The sequence below is a fragment of the Tachysurus vachellii genome, chromosome 2 (genome assembly GCF_030014155.1).
Source record: "Tachysurus vachellii isolate PV-2020 chromosome 2, HZAU_Pvac_v1, whole genome shotgun sequence".
NCBI classification, from domain to species: Eukaryota; Metazoa; Chordata; class Actinopteri; order Siluriformes; family Bagridae; genus Tachysurus; species Tachysurus vachellii.
In genome coordinates, this window is record NC_083461.1 from 30,739,363 (window position 1) to 30,762,135 (window position 22,773).

Sequence of the window (22,773 nt, forward strand, 5' to 3'; positions counted from 1 at the left end):
CATACAATACCATGTTAAAAACAGCAATAAAACACAAAGCCCACCATTCCTCTAGTTCTCCTGTCTCCTCACCTTTCCTCCCCTCCCTTTGAAAGTCAACATGACACCACTCCCCGTCATTGACCTTCTTATTGCTGGCTTTGAGCTTGATGCTCCCGGAGCCCATGTCCATGAGCAGGTACAAGTAACCTTCCAACAGCTCCATGGCGAAGTAGTCGGTTTTCAGTTCACGTCCATGACGCTGCTCTTTGTTGCCCTGTGGCTTGCCGTGGCTGAGGAGAAGCAGGCCGCTGGGTTCCGTCGTCCGGAAGTCAAAGGAGATAGAACTGGTCTTTTTGGTGTCCCAGCGAGGGAGCGCGATATAAGACTCAGGAGTCTCAAAAGTCACAGGGTCGAGCGCTGCTACGTCCTCACAGCGGAACACCAAGTCTCCGTGGAGACTGATCTTTGGGTCACGCTCGATGGCCAGCCGAGACAGCTCCAGTTTAAAGTCGTTGTTCTTGTAGACGACCTGTAGGCGGCGGTAAACACAATTTCAGCTACAGTAAAGAAGATAACTTGAATGGTATTTACCTCAGTAATATTGTCAGTAAGTGCATAACAGACACTTGACATGTATTTAAGTCTTGGGTATGATCATTTAAGGACTCAAAAGAGCTGTACACATGTTTAACCAGGAAAACTGTATCAGCAGTGCGGTACACTTTTTTGAAAGTCTTGAGATGTAAACCTAATTCTATGGATTAATGATCACGGTCCAGCGAGCTAAGGCAGGAGTAATGTTCAGCAAGCTAAGGCAGGATACGAGAGGATGATTTATTACAGTGATCCGTGTTCATTATCTTAAAGTCCAAACTAAATCATGAACAAGGACAATGATAAGACATGGATGGAGACAAGACATGAAGTGTGCACGGTAATATTTCAACAATAATGCACATCATCACATGACGCAAACACAACAGCAAAGTGCTATCGTGTCATAGCGCACACTGAGAGCAGGGATTTGCATCAACACCCTCAAGAGCTCAGCTCTATATTTGGGTCGGATTCTCTTTCAATTGTAATCCAATTTGGATAAAATAGTGGATGCCTTATGAATCACAAACAAATCACTGAATCACATTGCGCCACTGATTTATGACTGCCACAGATAGATAGCCTTAAACGTAATTATATGATATGGGCGGCGCAGCATGGATCAGTGACTCGACTTTATTGTTGATTATTATTCCATTTTTTCTTTAAAAAAAAAAAAGTATAGAAATTTCATGACCATACACATAATGAGATTTTCCCTTTTTTGTTCCAAAGTCATACACAAAGTTATTGCTGTCATAAAAACTCTTAATGATCCTCATAGGCCTTAACTGTAAATAATACCTAATTATAATTCAACGCTTGAAGGGGACCATTTATATTGGAGAGACAACGGCTTGCTTCAGTGGGAATTCTTGTTTGCATAAGCAAGTCTTTCAAGATGATAAGAAGCAAAGACAGAAGCCATCCATGCATGACAGTATACAGACTTCATCAAACTTTTGCAAAAGTTTGAATTGGCTCTGTCAGTGCTGTTTGACTTGTTTAGTTGCTTTGATCGCACTCCAGCCGGTCTTCCAGGCTAAAGTGCTACCTTAACAGAATTAGCCTCAATCATATAATGAAGGTTCATAATCAGCCAAATCGGTTGCATTAGCACACAGTAACAGACAAACAAAACAATGCTAATCTATACACCTGGTCCAGCTGGACAAAGTATTAGGAACGGGTTCAGTGTTGTCAAAATTGTTTTTTGCACAGTCAGAGGAAAGAGATTTCTTTAGAGTTCAGCTTCAATGGACGCTGATGTATTTTCTAGAACACTCACATTAATAGTAGTGTTTATAGATTGGCATGACACCTATGAACATATAATATGTTCTCGCCAAGAAAAATACAAATAAAGCTCATCGTTTTAGAACACTTGCCTTTTCAGAGCTGTGAGATATTACTTATTTATCTGCATGATCCAATATGTGGTGGTTTTAATCAAGGCTTAAATTAGGTTCAGCTCTATTTCTGGCTTGTATTTTGGGAAACAGAACCAAATCGCTTTTGTGGAAAGGTGCAATAAAAATATTAACTTAATAAATTTGCTGAATTAGCATTAGCAGGACTGATGTAGCTGAGTTTAAGGAACTGTTGGAGCTGAAATTCACACATCATGCTAATAGTGCTGGCACCTTCTACCTGCAACAAAAAAAATACTGAAGTCCCTGAAGTCTGAATACTGACGTGGATAATTGGAGCACTAATCAAATACGGGTTGTGATACAGGTAAAGCATCAACATTAGCCCTTCATAACAGCTGACATAAAGCTATTAAAAATAAGTTTAATTTGACTAGATGTAGATAGCTGTTGTGTTTCATTTTGAAATCAAGCTGATATAATAGCAAGGCAAATGACATTTTTGTTGACATTAGGTCGGTTTATGACATGTTCTGGTCTGGTAGATGTACCTGGTCTTTCTGGTCTGGCTGAGGTACCTAAAACATTATGGTCGAGCTGACTGGTTAGAAGATTGTAGTTGGTCTCAATTCAGAAGTGGAGTCTGCAGTATTACAGTAGGATTTCCAAAGTTTGCGCTTTAGAGACCTGCAAAACTCTTTTGAAGACAACTGTTCTACATGAGCAAAGGAAATTACAGTGTGCTCTAGTGGTCTAATGTCCAATCCTCAGTAAGTGATTAAACTAACACCTCTTCCATCTTGTATCCATCGGCTGGTAACCAGGAACTTAATCAATCTCCAGTTTTCAAACCATCAATCAAAAGAAATGAAAACTATCCAAAAATCAATCTAGACACAGAATACATGGCGTCTTGTGCTACAGAAGTTGGCTCCATTCTTGTGTTGCTCGAACCACCAGAGTTATTAATAAACGATGTGAAATATGTGAACCCAAGCTGGCTGCTTTGACGCTACATTTCTGATTAATTAAATGCAGTGTACTTCTGTAAACCCAGTTCTTTTTGGCAGGGAGAGCATTATTTTGTGGGTACAGGCAAGACGACACATACAAGTACGCAGCACAGGAGCCAATCGAAGAAATCAATTTCTAATTTGCGTGTCAAGATGCTGAATCTAGCTTAGCCTCTAAACTGGAATTGGGTTTATATTAAAAACACAAACTACATGCACACAATCTGAATGATTGAAAATAAGGAGGGGAAGTGCAGGCAGAACCTAATGCCCCATGAGCATACCTTAAGGAAGACAATGGTGTGTATAATTATACATAAGCAAAGAGCCAATTAAAAGAAAAAAAAAAAACAATGTTTTTTTTCTGTTTTTTTCTGTAAGTTCCAGTTTACTCTACCACCTGCTCTTTGATTTAAATATAGAAATTTCATTGAAAATGTATTTAAGTTTACGTTTTCCTTTATAGACGTTTACTCTTAGGTTGTATATGATAAGTTGTATAATCTGTTGGCATCAAGCACATCAAACCAAGCAAGTAATCAATTGAGAAAGTCAAACCACATGAGCAACAAGTTTGGTCCAACAAGGAATCAATGGAGAACCACTGGGCCAAACGAGCCATACGATTGGTACAACAAGGGATCGATTGAGAAAGTCAGACCAAGTCAAACCACATGAGCAATACGTTAGGACCAACAAGGAATCAATGGAGAAACGTCAAACCACATGAACCATACAATTGGTCCAACAAGCAATCGATCAAGTAATCCGTTTATATTTGAAGAAAAAAAATCCACAGTTCAAAAGTTACCACCAAAAAACTTACATCTTTAAGGCAGCCCATGAAGTTGTTGCTAACTGGTGATCCTGGAAGGTCAGCCGTGTTCGGACTCCCACCGATGTAGAAGAAATCATCTGAGCCCAACATGGTATAGTCCTCCTGTGTGTAACCAGTGGTGGTTAAAATGCCATCCACTGATATGGTCACCTGGCCCATTAGAAAGAGAGAGAGAGAGAGAGAGAGAGAGAGAGAGAGAGAGAGAAAGATTCCCAGGGAAAGAGGAAAAAAGAAGAGATGGAGGAAAGGAAAAAGCTGAATTAAACAGCGGTAAGAACTTGAGTAGTCGTCTAGCCTGTATTATATCCGTAATGTTGGATTTGCTGAAGCTCGAGGCAGTGGAAGTTTCTATAGAGTACAGCTGCAATGACCCGCTCTCCTAATCCTGACTAATCATCTACACAAATAAATTCTGTTTTCTGTAACTTTACTTTCTATTTCTGTAACTTTACTTAGTTACTTTGTATAAATCGTATTGTTTGTAGAGCTGCATAACACGTAAACAAGCCTCTTGTGACAACTGCAGAAATATTTATGAAGTTTTGTTTTTTAGCATTATGCCTTATGCATTGTTAGCATGATATACACAGTGTTCATAACACATTAATACACCAATAACAAAGAAACCAAGCAGTTTTTAATAAAGCATCACGATATCAGTCTTGATTTTTTTTTTAACTTAACAAACAAATAATACCAGAGAGATTACCAGATTTTTTTTTTTTTTACTACACTTTTTATGAATGTATTATAACATGTTAGGAATGCATAGATCATATTATATACAATCTTCGTACTAAGTATTATCGAGGTATCGGACCAGATCAGACACCGCAATTCCATCTATTTTTAACATTTTTTAGTATTTTGTTAGTTGTAAATTTTTGCTGTAGTTTTTGTAAAGTTGTAATGTGCTGAGTTATGTTATGTTTTGTAGTATGTTATGTAGTGTGTTGTAAAATTACACTATATGTTGGATGTTGTAAAATTTAACAAAGGTTTACCAATGTAAATTTTTCAGTTTGTTGTAAAGGTATAAAGTTTAAAGCTATAGTAAAGCTATAGCGCTAAGTTTTGTAGCATGATATTAATTGTGATATTTGGTTCTACAGTATGTTGTAAGTTGTAAAGTGACATTGTTGAAATGTTGTAAAACTTTGCAGTACATTGCGAAGTTATAAACTTTTATAGAATGTTGTAAGGGTGTAAAAGTTTATAGTATGTTGTAAAGATGCAGAAATTTCAATGTTTTCCATTATTCATGAATGGTAAATAAAAATACTATCTAAATTATGTGATTATAACACCTTATAAATTAGTATAATGCCTCATGAGTGCTTTATAGCCTGATTTGATTGTATCTATAGTTCATTATTAATATGACATTCGTAGGAAGTGTATATCTGATGTATATCTTCCAACTTCAACGAAAATCAGTCTTCAGGACAGTTCGGCTGAACGTAGAAGCGCTGTTTGTGTCCCCATTTGTATCAGAGCAGCTTTATTTAATTGAATTTGTGACCTTGACTTAATAATGGATAGAATGCTGGTCAATGGAAGGATTTCTGTGTTTTTGTTAATTGGTTTCTTTTGCTGCTGATGCGTCTCCCACGCAAGTGCCAAAGGCCTGGTTTGTGCAGGATTTGCAGCCAGATAGCATTTTGTGTTTAATTACCCTAATAGCGCTGGCCGGAGGAAATGTCGTGTGCTCCAGGGTTTAATATGGCATCTGCTGCGAAGAAATCAGCACAGTTGGATCAAACGTGGCTGCTTGGCTAGTAGCAGCTGAAATGCGCCAATGTATTTGCATTTTGTGTATTTTTCACTCCTTCATTGGGAAGGCTTTTTCTTTTCTTTTCAATCATACTTCTAAGCCGAATCCTTGGCAAACACGTCCTTGTGTTGATGCTAATTACATGTTTGTTCTTTGCAGATAAACTTGCTTATACACCTTCCAATGAAACTTGAAAGAAAAAAAATATTAGCTTGCGGTAACTGTCAGTCAGGCAAACTACGACTATCTGCAGCTTGAGTTCCACATTTCTACTGAGATTTATATCACCAGAAGAAAAACAAGCTTTGGGAAATGTTTGGACTATACTTACCTTTCTGCCTGCCCTTTTATTGATGGGCAAAATATGAAAACAATAATCCACTTGAAAGCAGAGACAGAAACACATCACTCCATACACACCCACACACACACACACACACGCACAATAACAGGTTTTGCTAGAATATCTTCTGGTTTTTTTTTTGGTTTTTTTTGAGAGAGCATTTGAATGGGTCTTCAACAGCTGCACTTTAGAGAAACCCCTGTTGCGCTTTTGTGTGTTATTTTTCCCAGTGTTTCTTTTCTTATCTTTTTAATTCACACAATTTGGGTTTTGTCTTCTGTACAGGGCAACACATTTTTATGTCTGCTATGAGCTATGAAAGTCTACTGGGAACTAGAGCTGAGCCAAAGGGGTTTGTGTGGATTTACGCTGTTATGAGTCGAGCTGTATATAGTCGTTATGTAAATTGTTCCTGAAGCATAAGACTAATATATATATATATATATATATATATATATATATATATATATATATATATATATATATACAGGAATGCGCAGAAATATCACAATGTACACAGTGTGCTCCGTGTGTTCTTTCAGTTCTAAAGAAATAGTAATGACTTTCTGATTCTACATTCTGCTCTTTTGTCTGGTTGGGGCAAGAGCTTTTACGGTCCAGGAGATAAACACTGTTTGGCAATTACGCCTGTGCTCGGAGAGAGCCACCACAATGCTGGTGACATTTTGATGATGTTGGCACAGCTTGTTTGTGGCCTGGCCTCCATCGTTAGAACATGTGAATCGTTAACAAGGGGCACGTCAGCCAGCTGCCAGCCACCTGTGCGAGAGATCCAGCTGAAAAAGGGGGAACAGGGAGGTTAGTGTTCGCTTCCAAACTCAAACAACAAATTCCGCATTTCTTTTCCTCGTTGCAGAACCGTGTGAAAATCGCGTAATCATCGTTTGAGGAATCAGAAATCCATGATCGGATTTGTAAAAACAAATCACCAAACGTTGCTTTAACCTTCAATCCCAGTTCTAAGTCAATCCCATAATACAGCTACATGGTTAAGTTCATGGTACAATTCCAAACGTTCATGCATAATACAATATTATGCCGTTAACATACATAGTTACTTAATTGTATTGATGAGTACTGCAATATTTTAGTGGGTGGTACAGTACATAAAAGGCTGAGTGGGCGGGGCAAAAGACATACTTAAAAAAAAGGCTATTTACAATTGATTATGAACTGATGATTTATGAATCATCTCGAGGCTGATGAACAGAATAATTTTGCATTGTTGGTACTAATTTTTATTAATTTATAGTACATAAAACAATGGGAAATGTAGCAACTCATGAGAAGCAAGAATCCATTCCTTATATCAGCAAGATTTTTGCCGTCATTTGATTTGTTGTCCTCTTTATATTCATGCAGAATTATGCACATCAGGAACAACCGTGCTACCGAATTATGTCAAACTGTCATTCAGCCACAACGTACACACCGAATAACATATAGAACATCCTGATATCCTAATCAGACAGAATTTAGGAGCCGTGTAACGCTTGTTGGACGTGCCGATGTTTACGCTCCTATCACATAGCACTATTCATGTGTATGTCACGATTTTCTAGCACTCCTCGACTGAGCCTACAGTCTCTCAGGGTAAGAGGTAGGTATACATCAAGACTCTTTTCTGTTCTGGCACCAAGGTGTTGGGATGAACTTCTCCTAGATGTCTGAACAGCTGAGTCACTGGCTGTCTTCAAACGACAAGTGAAGACCTAATTCTTACCGAAACTAGCTTTTATTTTCCCTGTTTGTTTAAAGTATTCATAAACAGTGCTATAATTCCTCCCAACAGAGTTTTAGGCTGATGGTATCTTAAGTCTGTGATCTACTGAACCAGTATCGATTTAATTCTATTCACTGATAGAGACTTTTGTAAAGCACTTTTTTATGCCGCTCTGGTTAAAGGTGTCAGCCAAATGCTGTAAATTTAAATGTAACTGTATAAATATAGCCATGATTAGTCCTTTTCATAGCATCTGGGAAAACAGTAATGGACACAGTAGCAGAGATATTAGGCTCAGCTTGGGTTTCAGGTTCTTGCATCATGATCTCATATCGGCGTAAAAAAAAAGCTTCAGGAGAATTTTGCGGATTTGATTTTAAACTCATGCAAAAACAAACTTCTGCTATCGAGGACGTTGGGCCAATATCTAAAGAAATGATATGATAGGTTAACTATGTAGCTCAAAAGTCATTCAAAAGTCATTCAAATGACATTGAGTCCAATGTCTATGTATAATCATGTTGAACATACTTTTGTTCTTATTTTATTTTTTATGCTGGTAAAAAATATAAGGTGATTTTTTATTTGAAGGGTACCTAGATAGGGGCTTTATAATGCATAAGCACAGAATAAAGCAACTCACCCTCTCTTACCATTTCATCTAGTTATTTTGAATCCTCACAGCACAGAGCTACAGAACTTCTCCCTAACACCCAGCAGATCTGCTGAAAGACACTGCAGAGGCTCATGGCATTAAAAAAATGCTGGACTAGATTCTCCATCTTGCTGTCACAAGCTTATACTGATATATATGGGAAAATTGATCTCCTGTCAGTTCGGAGGTAATTATTTTAAATTGATGCATTGGTCCCAGCAAGATTGCAGAGCCTACTTTATATATATTAAAAGTGAGCTGACAGGCCATTCTTCTACTCTTGAATAGCCTGTGACTGACTAACTGCTTTCGCAGTAATCATAACGTTGTCAAGGGTGTCCAAAAATGAGCCAGACGGCAAAACGTTTCATTTTAGCAGACCAGCCGGGCGATAACAGATTCCAGTTAAGTGACGGTAGACAAAAATAAAAAAAGGCATATGGCTACAGCCCAGTGAATCAAAGAGAAAATCTATCTGTTTTATTGAACTCCAGAAATGCTACACCACACACACACACACATACACACACATACACACCATTTTATAAATCTCATATAATGGCCTGCTTTTGATCATGCTGAACGAAAGGAAACGATTAGCAGTTTAAAAATGACTGTCTGCCAGCATTAGTACTAGAAGAAAATACAATATTTTTCTTCTCTGGCAAACATTTTTCGAGGAATGTCGAACGATCACTGAGACACCATTTACATTAGGTGTCTTACCTTGAGTCTTCGGATTTATCGCACTGTAAATACAGGTACTGTCAGGGCTTAGTCACACCTCAGCCCATTTGCTGCAATGAATGAATGAATAGATTAGGGTTTATATCCTATTTCATGTGTATGTGGTTCACACTACACATACTAAAGCTTGAATGAAAAAAGGGCTAAATGTGACAATGGCTAAATTACAACATGGCTTTCACTTACTGATTAGTTAAAAATCTAGCAGTGAAGAAGAGAAGACAAACCTTTTACAGATAAAGTACAGATAGCAAGCGAACAAAATCACCTAAATACACAGAAAACAGAGCCAAAGAAAAATAATTGCTTAATTAACTGGTGTAAAACGTATCCGGGGTTTATTTGCTCTTTTCGTTTTGCTAAGCCAAATATCTGGAGCACATGGCATTTCTGCAGAACTACAGCTCAGGCCCTAGGCTCAGTTTGTACCTAGAAAAGAAAAAAAATTTAACGCATTACCCAGAATACACGACATGTTTATTTCACTTCTGGCAGTTGGGTTAATATAGAGTTGAGTCTTGCTACTCCTCTAAAGTTCACTTGGAAGTTTACTTGCTTACACGGTCTTAAGCTGTTTTTTTTGGTCCGCACCCAAGTGCGATTACACTGAAGTGTTCTTACCTGCCTAAAGAACCCCAGCAAAGAGAGAAAACACACCAGGGTTTGATTCAACCAGACAAACTGCTGAATATGTGAAAGCACCTTTAGCCATGTTTAAAGAACCCTCCTCCCCCTAGGACTTCAGATATGCCCAAACCATGCCCAGAGTCTTCTTATCTCTCTCTCCAGCCAGGTTTAAGTGCTGTAAAGCTCACCGAAGTCAGACACAGTGAAACTTGCCTCAGGTGCCTTTTTCATTTGTATGCTAGAAAAATTTTGACCGCCCATGCATATCCAAAGCAGTGGCATTTGCTTTAAGAGAGCAAGCCAAAGATATCTTTAAGGGGTTAGTCAATATTTTGATCATTCAGGTTTCAATGGACAGTTTACGTCCATTGCACAAGCACTTGTATGCATGCACACACACACACACACACACACACACACACACACACTCACAGACAAAGTTCCATCCATGCATGTGAATTAATTCTAGAAATAGCGCCTTGGATGATATTTGTAGCTCAGAGGGTGATCAGGTTCAGTACAAGTAGTATGATATCATAAATGAAATTGTACTGTCACCACTCTCTTGTCCTATAATGGTTAATCCCATATCTCCCAGTTACTCAAGACATAATTTTAGTTCATTCTACAATGTAGCACGAACTCCATCGTATCCAACTCATTAAACAAATTTCAAATACTTTCTCACAATGCATTCATTGTACTTACCTTTGACTGCCACTAGGTTGGACAAAAAGAGGCCAAATGATAACTCACCTTGCTTCCAAATCATATTATACATCGGTGCACATTGGCATATATTTGTGTAAATTATTGTAAATAAGCATATATTGGTGCACATTGGCATATATTGGTGTACATTGGTGTACTAGCATATATTGCTGTATGAACATTGGCATATGCTGATGTACATCAGATAACATCAGTGTACATTGGCATTCAGCATACATTAGTGTAGTGGTGTACATCAGCATATATTGGCATACATTGATTAACTTTGGTGTACACTAATGTACATTGTTATACATTGTTGGACATTGATGTACAATGGTGTACATCAGTATACATTGGAATGGTGGTGAATATTGGTGTACATTAGTGTACACATATTTGCATCAGTGTAAACTGGCAAACATCAGTATACATCAGTGCACATTTGTGAATATTGGTGTACACGGGTGTACATTGGCACACATCAGTGTACATTTGTGAATATTGGTGTACACGGGTGTACATTGGCACACATCAGTGTACATTGGTGAATTTTGGTGTACACTGCTGTACATTGGTGTACACTCGTGTATATCAATATATATCAATATACACTGGCATACATAAGTGTACACAAATATACATCAGTGTACATTGGCATACATATGTGTACATTGGTGAACATATTGGTATACATATGTTTACATTGGTGTTCATCAGTATATATCAGTGTACATCTGTGTACATTGGTGTACCTTGGAAAACATTGGTCTAAATTGCCATGTATTGGTGGCAGGGCCATTTTCACTCATGAATCTTTGCACAGGTGGCTGGCAGCTTGATGACAATCCACAGTTTCTCTTCAGACTTATGAAAGACAGATGGTACTCCAAAACCGTGCAAACTGTGATTCCAACATCATTCCAAATGTAAAAATCAAGCCAACTGAACTAGCCAAGTAAATCGCTAAACATTTAAATACAACTAGGGGCTTCAAATAGAGAAGGAGGTGAACAAGCTATTGGCCAAGGGGGACTTTAAATAGGTGTTAAGATACTGGGTTGAGGGATGAGGGAAATCGGTTAGTACTTTAGTAAGTAAGGGAAAGTCAGACACAAAAATGGTTGTTAGTACAGTTATAACAAAGGTCTGGTTCAAACAATTGTATTAGTAACAGATTTAGGTTTTAGTAAATTTAGTAAAAAAAATTAGAAGAAACACAACTGGAGTAGTCAATTGGAGAAATCCTCTACGATTTGATTTGAAAATCAGATCGGGTTTGTCAGAAATCTCAAGTTGGTTGGTGATAAGGGGTTTGTTGTTGTTAATAACAAAAGAAAGCAATCCATCCAAAAACAAACAAAAATTAAAACTGCTATTATGGTGGAGAAAAAAGCCATGCAGTTCTGAGGATCTTTAGCGAAATCAAAACCAACAAAGGCCTCACACCAAAGAAAAGGCCAACTTAAACCACTCAGTAGCGATGAGAGAAGGGTGTCAAAAATAAAACTACAAACCACACCACTGCACCAGGGAAGAACATAAAACCTCCACAGATGTTTAGTTGGTTATGGGGGTTAATCATAAGGCAAGGTGAGAGAAATGAACCCAAATGAACCCAAAAAATTTTAAACCAAACACTCGTGCAAGCCGAAAAGTCGTCGGCTTGGGCAACACAGACACCCTCCCGGGATAGAGATGGGTAGAAGTAATATAATAATCGGTGAATCCATGCTACACAAAATGCAGCAGTGAAAAAAAATGCTTTAATGATAAAAAAATAAATAAATAGATTAATAAAAATGCCGTATTTAAAATAAAGAAAAACCGAAGAAAAAGGGAAAGAGTTTTGTTCTTAGAGTAAACACTAAGCAACTCGGTATCTAAATGTTGCCAAAACTATTTGAGCTGCTGTTTAAATTTCTCATAAAAAGCACAACAACTGCATACAAATGCATTTCTAACAGAATTTCTCTAAAATGTATTTTTTTCCCCAAAAGTCCTACTGATTAAACTCCTTTCTGTGTGCAAATGAATTCACTCAACTGTACGCAACAAAGTTCTTTCCCTCTAACTTCTTTTTCTCCTTTCTTTTCTTTTCTTAGTAAGATCGGATGAAGTTCTTGTCCAATAATGAGAACGAAAAAATAAAACAAAAAGTGTAGATATACTTATAGGCTTCATGTATATACATGAGCGTTAAATATGTATATACATTTACATATGCATACATAACTGGATGCTATGTAGCTGATTATCGTAGGAATTTTGAAGAGATTTGCTTGCATGCAGGGATAATAAGGCCAGGTAAAGAGTTTTGGGTTAGGGTTAGTGATAATAGGTAATATCATGTCATGAATCTGATGTCAGGCAGTAGGAAACATTTATACATGCAAAATATTACTAATTATATAATCATAATGCTGTTGCGAAATAGTTGATGTTGAAAGTTTCAAACTTTTTCTAATTTATTTATCTAAAAAAAAATTAGAACTGTAGAGTTAACATATGACTGGAATGAGTCAGGAAATTAATACATTTTAACAGCAAGTTATAGGATTTATAATAATGCAGTTAATATTAATTCATAACAAAACAGCTCAATCTTGTAATTCTTCCATGTCTTAACATGGTGGGTGTCATTATATTTCCTGAATTTCCTCTCAGACTTTTTAAAGAGTCATACTGTATTATAGTCATACTGTACAAATGGTTTTTCTCATTTTTCCAGAGAAATCTAACATACAAGTAATAGTAAATGTTAGACTTTTGCTATACAAGGCGTATGAGACGACAAGCACTGGTGGCAACCACAGCTGTATTAGCACGAGAGCTGAGAAATGGACAAAATGAAGGATTAAAGCTCTGCTGCATTATTAGCTTTAGATACTGGACTCAATCGCATTTCAGCAGGTAGTCAAAGTGGCATTGTAGATTATGTCAGAAACCGTTAAACAGCCCAATGTGTCTATGAGGTCAGAACTGAATCACAAAATGGAGCTTTCGCGCAATTGGGGAGCTTAAAGGTGTACAAACTTTTGCATTTACTGCCAGCCATTAGAGTCATGTTACATGATCATTTCCACTTATGAAATGTAACTAATTATTATTTGAATAATTCTTATTATTTTGGTTAAGAAAACAAAAAAAAAATAGGAGAGAAATATATATATATATATATATATATATATATATATATATATATATATATATATATATATATATATATATATATATATAAAGATGAGTCTTAATTTATTATTCTTATTGTTTAATGCATAGCTTTTGATCTCACTAGTTTAGGGAAATGATGAAATGCAAAACAAACAAACAAACAAACAAACAAACAAACAAACAAACAAATAAATAAAAAATGTGTGTATATATATATATATATATATATATATATATATATATATATATATATATATATATATATATATATATATATATATATAAAATAATAAAGCCTACATGGGTGAAAAGCAGACACAGCTATTATAATAATAATGGTGGAAGAAAAAAGAAACTAAAATGTGGTACTTGATTTATTTATTTGTTTATTTTTTGTGGCTACCTTGAGACCGATGGAAGATTGTGTAGTCAGTAAAAGCAAACAGAATAGAAAGAGGAAACGGAAATCCAGGGCAAACCAAAGTAGAAGACAATTAGAATGATATCTACCATATAATGCAGTTTGTTTACCATAGCGTGTCCAATGCCTGAGTGCTTTAGGAGAAAACAGGGGAGGGGGAAGAAAAAAAAATATAGCTGTGACAAACCGTGAATTCAATAAAGGTCATTTAGTTTTTGTCTCTTTAGTGGAGACGTAGCTTAACTGCTAAATGATTTTGAAAGCATGGTTGAAGCCCAACCGGTGTCTAATATCTCTCTTTTTTTTTTCTAACTGAGTAAAATCATATAGAATTACTGAATAATATTTTATTTAATTTTCAAAAAAAAAAAAAAAAAAAAAAGAAAACAAAAGAGGACTAATCCGAATGATTAAATTATTATATATTTATATATATATGATGTCTTCATTGATTGGTTTGTCAATTAAAAGAATGACAATTTCATAAAGAGGTTAGTATGTAAGTACGCAAGTTAAGTATAAAAAACAACAGATGGTCCGACATTCCGTGAATGAGACAATGTTAGTCATTTCAAATGGACACAAAAGGTAAGGAAAACAACGCAAAAAAGTACAAATCAAACTGGAAGAAATTGAAGCTGTTTGGTTAGTAAGAAGACACAAGAGTTAGCATAAAATCACCTCCAGGAGAGTGAGAGAGAGAGAGAGAGAGAGAGAGAGAGAGAGAGAGAGAGAGAGAGAGAGAGAGAGAGAGAGAGAGAGAGCGAGAAAGAGAGAGAGAAAGAGAGAGAGAAAGAGAGAGGAACATTAAGGGAAGATAAAAAAATTTTAAAGGGGGGCGGGGCTTGTTTGTGTGACAAGGACAAACATTCTAATTGGCTAGTCCTGGAAGGTCGAGTTCTAATCCTTTATTTCTTTGAGATCTCACTGTCCTTAGTGCACTTGTATTTATATATATATAGAAAAGATAGTGTGCAAGAAGGAGGGAGAAGATAGAGAGAATAGATATCATAGATGCCATGAGCCTTCCTGGATCTGGAAAAGAACATAATTATATTTATTATCGCATCATATCTTCATCACATCAAAAACACTTTAAAGACTCATGCCTTTGGATAAATAGTAGACACCTTCATTTTTTGGGTGGGTCCCTGATTTAGCTCTTTATTTTGTTTCATTTTCAAGCTAACATTTTTTTCAAATCTAACTAAATAAATTGAAAACAAACAAACACAAATAAATGAATTAACACACACTGTTTTTTTTTTAAAGTTTGTATCCTGTGTAACCATTATGACCTCTTCATGACCTTGAATTATTATCTAATGAAATTAGTGCTACTAGCTGTGAAATAGTGAGATTCCTTATACAGTGTTACAATTGACCACAAAATTACAGATCAAACAATACAAAACCTTTTAGTTTCACATTCAGTCCTTATTTTCTATCCCAGATTTTTTTTAGTTTGTTTGCTTGCTTGTGCATAAGAGCAGGGGTTTGAACTCTATCTCCGTTACTGTTGCTCAAGAAAACCTACCATGGAAATCCTCTAGTGTAACATGAGTCTAAACCCAAATAAATATCAATGGTTCATTTAGTTTTAACTCTTAAAGCATTTCTTTTACACATTCGGGCTTCCACGCCATCCGAGATACAGCTGTAATTGCCGTGGATGACTGAGGTCGGTTTCAGCGCTCTGTGATATCTCTCTCTGATCACCTCTAAACCCTTACACGTGCTGCACACTCCAAAAGAACCACATTCTATACGTAAGATAATGTGAAAAAAAACCTTTATCGAGGAGTTTCACACAAAAACCAGGTTCGAGGTTGATGTATCCTGCTGTCGAGTGAAAGGGGCTGCATAGGACAAGACAACAAATGAGGCTGCTGAGGAACAACTGACAGGACATCTTGAGCACGCGGTGGTCCGCGGAGAGGAATTTAAACACACTTTCCTGATAAACCTTGACGACGAAACGGAAACGAGTCCTAATCTGCTCCTAATATTTGAGAGCGGCTTTAGATTTTACACTGTTGAAATGTCAGGCTGAAATCTCATCGACCGAACCAGCACAGAGAAAGAGCTTGTTAAATCCGATTACTGCACCATTCATCTTTATACACTCACCAAACCGTTACAATCTCTAGCAAACAGACCTATTGTAAAATGATTAAGAAATTAGCGTGAGTGCGTTAAGAGGGATGAGGGCGACGTGGAAGCGAAGAGATAAACGATCGTTATTATTATACGTGACTAGGACGAAGAGAAAATCTTCAAGGTGAAAACCTGGTTAAAGAACAGAAAACTTCAAAGCTTGTTTATAAGCATCAAAAATCTGAAGGTTTTATCTTCAACCGATAAAATTCTGTCTGAGGTTATCCGCATCTCACGCTCGAACCCAACAGAGTCCTGACTCATTTTCTTTTATCAGACTGACAATAAAATACTTCATTTTTTTTAATACTGATTGAAAATGTCCCGTGAGCCGATTTCCGTTCCGCCGGACCGTTCAAAGGGAAGCAAAAAAAGGTCGACTGAGCACAAACTCGAAATTACACATACTCGGACGTGGAAAAATTAGTCAGCAAGATGGAGGTGATGCTTGTACAAGAGGACGGCCTGCGTGAAAAGGGCAAACCCAGAATTAGATTAACGAGCTAACACACAGTGGACATCGGACGCCTCTTTTACGGCATAGAAATGCAGAAGATGGTGAAATGGAAGCGTAGTAGTGCACCTGCAACTGTACACAGACTGTGAATATTCAGTATTCAGAATTACAGACATTCATACTGATTTACACACACACTGACACACACACACACACACTTTTCCACAACCTATCCACTTGTGACATTTTGGTGATGATGAGAAACATCTGCTGGCTGGCTTTTTCTTTCTTCAATCTCTCTCTCTCTCTCTCTCTCTCTCTCTCTCTCTCTCTCTCTCTCTCTCTCTCTCTCCCTCTTTCTCTCTCTGACCCTCTCATTTACTTTCCTCCACAGCGGATGTGAATTGACTTCCCCATCCTTTTTTTTATTTTTTATTTTTTTTTTATTTTTATAATGACTCTTTTCCTCTCTTCATTCCTACTTCAGAATGGATAAATTACAGCCCTGAGCCTCTGCTTACAGCCCTCCTGTGACAAGAGAGAGAGTGACAGCAGCCATCTGGAGCCACACACTGCACGCACACACACTGCACGCACACCCACACACACACATAGCCACAAAATGGAGGACAGGCTCTGAAAAAAAATGACCTGTGTATGGTCAGGTGTAGCCTCGACAGGTTTGTGGATTAGTGTCCATCAGAATTAGTAGTAAACAGGATTTCCAGAAATTTGAAGCCATTTTTTTTGTTTTTTAAATGAAAGACTACTTATACTGGCTAGATTACAAGCACAGGAATCTTTTTTAAACACCTACCAGTGAAAAGACATACAGTATGTAATTATTTTCTACGACAGCTGTACTCGTGATCGACGCATGTGAATGGCAGAGGTGTGGCTGAAAGCATGTTGTGATGTCACAAGTCAAGTCCTTGGCACAAATATGCGGATAACATGCATTGATTCTGGAATATTCTCCTCAGAATATGATATCAGAATAAGAGTTTGCTTGATTTTGCTTGATTTTGCTTTCATTTCTGTAATGTATAAAACTGTAAATCAGGTGGACTGACTAAAGCATAGAAATCTGCAAGTTTTTAACACCTAATTGGAGTTGTCTTGAATTTTAGCTATCAGTTTGAATAACTAGGAAGATTAAATGTCAGGGTTTGGATAGTAGACTGAGGTCCAGTATGAAACCTAATATGAGATGCAGTGTATTTGTGTAATGGCTGCTCTCTGATTCCTCCTTCTTAAGATACTTTGAGTGCAGTGCTCCAGAGACAACCTTGGGTGGTCCGGGTTTAAACTTGAACTGGCTCCAACAGGTTCAAACTGGATCAACATTCATTCATTCATTCATCTTCTACCGCTTGTCCGAACTACCTCGGGTCACGGGGAGCCTGTGCCTATCTCAGGCGTCATTGGGCATCAAGGCAGGATACACCCTGGACGGAGTGCCAACCCATCGCAGGGCACACACACACACTCTCTCATTCACTCACGCACTCACACACTAGGGACAATTTTCCAGAGATGCCAATCAACCTACCATGCATGTCTTTGGACCGGGGGAGGAAACCGGAGTACCCGGAGGAAACCCCCGAGGCACGAGCCGCGGAGGTAGGAATCGAATCCCCAACCCTGGAGGTGTGAGGCGAACGTGCTAACCACTAATCCACCGTGCCCCCTATAACTGGATCAACATTTTTCATAAAATACTAAAGTATTTGAAATATACTTTCCTATTAAAGATTAGAGATTATATTAAAGAAACACATTTGCTCTTTAATTAATATTAAATGTTACTAAACACACACACACACACAATTAGTTGTGTTGGCTTTGCATCATGTTGTACTCATTTATACTAATGAGCACAGAGTGAACACAGTTACACACTATCCTGAGGAACAAAACACAATAGCATTTTGTTCTGATTAAATAAACAACAGACTTTTCTGTCACCTCCCTAAAGTGTTTTAGTGTTCAGCAACTGAATTATTTTTTTTCTGTCACACTGTTTTTATAGAAGCTTTTATTTTGATTCACATATACATTACAGCAGAGTGAAATTCTGTTTCACATGTCCTAGCTTTGGAGATTGGGGACAGAGCACAGGGTCAGAAATGATACAGTGCCCCTGGAGCTAAGAGAGTTAAGGGCCTTGCTCAAGGGCCCAGCAGTGGCAGGTTGGCAGTACTGGGGCTTGAATCCTGATCTGCCGAGCAACAACCCAGAGCCATAATTACTTTGTGCCACTACTGAGCACCACTGGAACCAAGTGGAACCATGTGGAACAACCGTCTGACAATTCACTACCTGTTATTACTTACATACTTGCAGGTATAAACACTCATTCCCTCATAGGGACAATCTGCCTATAGTAACAATACAAACAATCAACAAACAAACAAACCAACCATTAAATATTTAATGAACTGACAGAAGAACAAACGAAACTGAACAAAAATGAATTAATCACATACATAACTAAATGAATTACTAAGTTCGGATAAGCGGTAGAAAATGAATGAATGAATGAATGAATGAATGAATGAATGAATGAATGAATTACTAAGCAAGCAAATAAATAAATATGTAAGTAAGTAAAAAATACAATAAACAAATATAGAAATGAACAAATAAATAAATACATAAGTAAGTAAAAAATGAAATAAACAAATTCATAAATACATAAACAAACAAATAAATGAAGAAATGAATACAAACAGAGAGTGATGTATTAGACAGACATTTGTGTGTGAAGGAATAAAGCAAACAAAGCCCTGACACTGGAGACTCCCAAAAAAACTTTACTTAAACACTTCCAAAAAAACTTTACTGAAACATCTCTGCGCTTCACCAGAGCAGTGATTCATTATGTTATTGAGCTTGTATTTAGGGTGATTATTTCTGTTAAGCATCTCCCATATGCATCACTGTAATTGAGCTGCTCCTGTTAGATACAACACTCATTGTTAAAATCACCACAATGTTGTTAAAATCACAACTTCATCGTTATTATACGTAATATTGCTGCTATTATATGCCATAAAATAAATGCCAAACTGTCATCCATCCTTATCCTTCTTGACCTTTCAGCAGCGTTTGATACGGTCAACCACAAGACTCTCTTATCCACCCTCAGGAGTCTTGGGTTTTGCGGATCAGCTTGGGAATGGTTCGCTTCCTACCTGGAAGGACGCTCATATCAGGTAACATGGAGGGGAGTGACATCTGCTCCACGCATACTCTCCACTGGTGTCCCACAGGGCTCAGTACTTGGTCCTCTTCTTTTCTCCCTGTATGCAGTACTCACTCTCTTGGTGAAGTTATTTCCTCACATGGGTTCTCTTACCACTGCTATGCTGATGATACACAACTTATCTTCTCTTTCCCACCCTCAGATATCACAGCCTCTGATCGGATCTCAGCATGTCTGGCAGAAATTTCATCATGGATGACTGCAGATCAGTTAAAGCTCAATCCTAGCAAAACTGAACTGCTGTTCATCCCAGGTGATTCATCCCCAGGTCATGACCTTGCTATATTCTTGCACAACGATCTGATCTCCCCTTCAGCCACAGCTTGCAACCTTGGGGTAACCATGGGCAATCAACTGTCCTTTTTCTCTCATGTTGCTAATGTGACTCGCTCATGTCAGTTTCTTCTCTACAACATTAGAAGGATTCTGCCATTTTTGTCCTCACAGGCTGCTCAAGTACTTGTTCAGTCTCTTGTCATTTCTAGACTGGATTACTGCAACGCACTGCTGGCAGGTCTACCTATGAACGCAATCCGCCCTCTGCAAATGATCCAAAATGCAGTTGCATGGCTTGTTTTCAACCTGCCTAAATTCTCGCATACCACCCCGCTGCTGCGATCCCTCCACTGGCTTCCGGTAGCTGCACGCATCAGATTCAAAACACTGATGCTGGCCTACAAAGCCAAAAACGGACAAACTCCGTCTTACCTCAAAGCCCTCATCACTCCTCGCACTGCACCCCGCACCCTCCGATCTACCAGCACTGATCGACTGGTTCCACCATCTCTCAGGATAAGAGGCAAGTATACTACAAGACTCTTCTCTGTTCTGGCACCAAGGTGGTGGAATGAACTTCCCCTAGAGGTCCGGACAGCTGAGTCACTGGCTATTTTCAAGCAGCGGTTGAAGACCTACTTATTCAGGAAACACTTCAACTAGCACTTCTTTCCTTATCTTTTGCATTTAAAAAAAAAAAAACACACACAACCTTTGACACTTTTTAAACTCATGGTATCTTAAGTATGTAACCTAGTGAGCCAGCATTATTGATTCAATGTTAGAGATTTAAGCACTTATGTACGTCGCTCTGAATAAGGGCGTCTGCCAAATGCTGTAAATGTAAATGTAAAATTGCAAAATTTGTAAAAAATTTCAAATTTTTTTTATCATTTATTTTTGCAGGTTCTGCATTTTAGTTTCATTTTTTAATTACTTAATTATGAAATATGAAAACAAATATTTAAAAATTATTTTAAAATATAAAATATATATTTAAAATATTAATATAGTATTAAAATATAAAATTAAAATTTTAAAATTTTAAATTTTAAAATCATAAAATTAAAATTTTATTTTAATATATAACAAATAAATAAATTAATAAATAAATCTGTATTTATGAATTAATTTATTTTATAAATATTTATTATATTATTTATTATATTTTTATTTATTTATTTATTTAATTATTTTTTTTACTATATGAACAGTCCAAAAAGTGGTAGGCCAGATACTCTATATATCTGTGTATGTGATAAATATTTTGAATCTTGAAATATTATTCAATCTTCTGACCAATCATCTAATAAACTTGTACGTGTAAAGAAATTTACTCACTGTACCGATATTACTAAACGCTACCCGGAGCGCAAAAACATAAACATTGTTTTGTCGTTTCTGATAAAACACGACGCCGGCATTTGTTATTTGTTATTCAGCAAAACAAAGTCGCTTCACTTAATTATTCAAAGCTGACATTATGATGAATGCTAAACTCATGGCATTTATTGTATGTGAGGATTAAACAGAATAATACTGAAGCATACATCTAATTCTCTCTCTCTCTCTCTCTCTCTCTCTCTCTCTCTCTCTTTCTTAGTCCATTCATCAAGGAACTGCTGAGAGCTGCAAAGCAAGCAGAAATAAGGGAAGAAAAAGCATTCCTCACTATGCTGACTTTTTACATTTGTATAAATCCTTCAGCTCCAAACAGACGCCACGCCATTTGAAGCGTCCGAACAAATAAAAGCTTGTTTCGACTTCTTTTTTTCCTCCCTTAACCTTGAAAATCGATATTAGACACGTGAGGGTGTTGTGAAGGACAAGTACAACATACCTCCAAACACTCTATCCTCTTCCTCCAACCCCTCCTTCCTTACAGTACTCGATGCTCGGCTGTTTACTAGTTTGATACTGTATTTGTTGCGGCTCATATAAACTGGAGCACCGCTGGGCCAGAAGGCCCTGTGGCAAAATCAATAGGCGACCATATATACCATCAGAGTGTAGCAGAACACTACACACACACAACCTTTGTCTGGTGTGTGAACAAATCAAACTTTGTTCAGAGTTTTTACTCGTCTTACCTGTCTGGCTTCAATTGTTTAATTATCGGCTCTAGAGCTAGGAGAGTTTAGGAGGTTTGATATATCCGATGTAAATTTCTCTAATTAAAGTTGTGTGTTTCATTAAAGAGCAACAGTAACTATCCAATCATATTTCTATATAATATTTCTATATTTCTTTTTTCCCCCAAACACTCTAGTAAGTCAATTCCAATTCAAGAAATTTTTATTAAAAAATCATTCAAAGAAATACTGTGCTTTTAATAGAAACTTTGCTCTAGATTGTCAAAGAAACATTAATACAACTGTTAATTATATTTTTTATTTCATTTATAATTTCGTTAAAGTCATTCCAGTATTCCTTGCATGAATTTTGAGCAGCTTCCTTCCAGTTCAAGGTGATTTCCAGATTCTACATACGTTTAAATCGCAAAGTGTTATTTGTTTCTTAACCCAGCAGTGGCAGCTTGGTGGACCTGGGATTCAAACTCAAGACCTTCCGGTCAATAGTCCAACAATGGAGCCACTAGGCTAACACATCCCAGGCTAC

At 37.2% G+C, this 22,773-nt stretch overlaps 1 protein-coding gene across 6 annotated transcripts in view; it reads right to left on the reverse strand.

Annotated features, from left to right (window-relative positions):
• Positions 1-22,773, reverse strand: part of nrxn2b (neurexin 2b) — a 539,034-nt gene that overhangs the window by 256,490 nt on the left and 259,771 nt on the right. For 4 of the 6 annotated variants that reach the window (XM_060864253.1, XM_060864254.1, XM_060864256.1 and 1 more), the window contains 3 exons: positions 14,107-14,130; positions 3,789-3,950; positions 73-511 (listed from right to left, as the gene is read on the reverse strand). In XM_060864253.1, the coding sequence (XP_060720236.1) occupies positions 73-511; positions 3,789-3,950; positions 14,107-14,130 (625 nt within the window). The remainder of the gene's footprint in view (positions 1-72; positions 512-3,788; positions 3,951-14,106; positions 14,131-22,773) is intronic. The other 2 variants (XM_060864255.1, XM_060864252.1) reach the window with 1 other exon arrangement.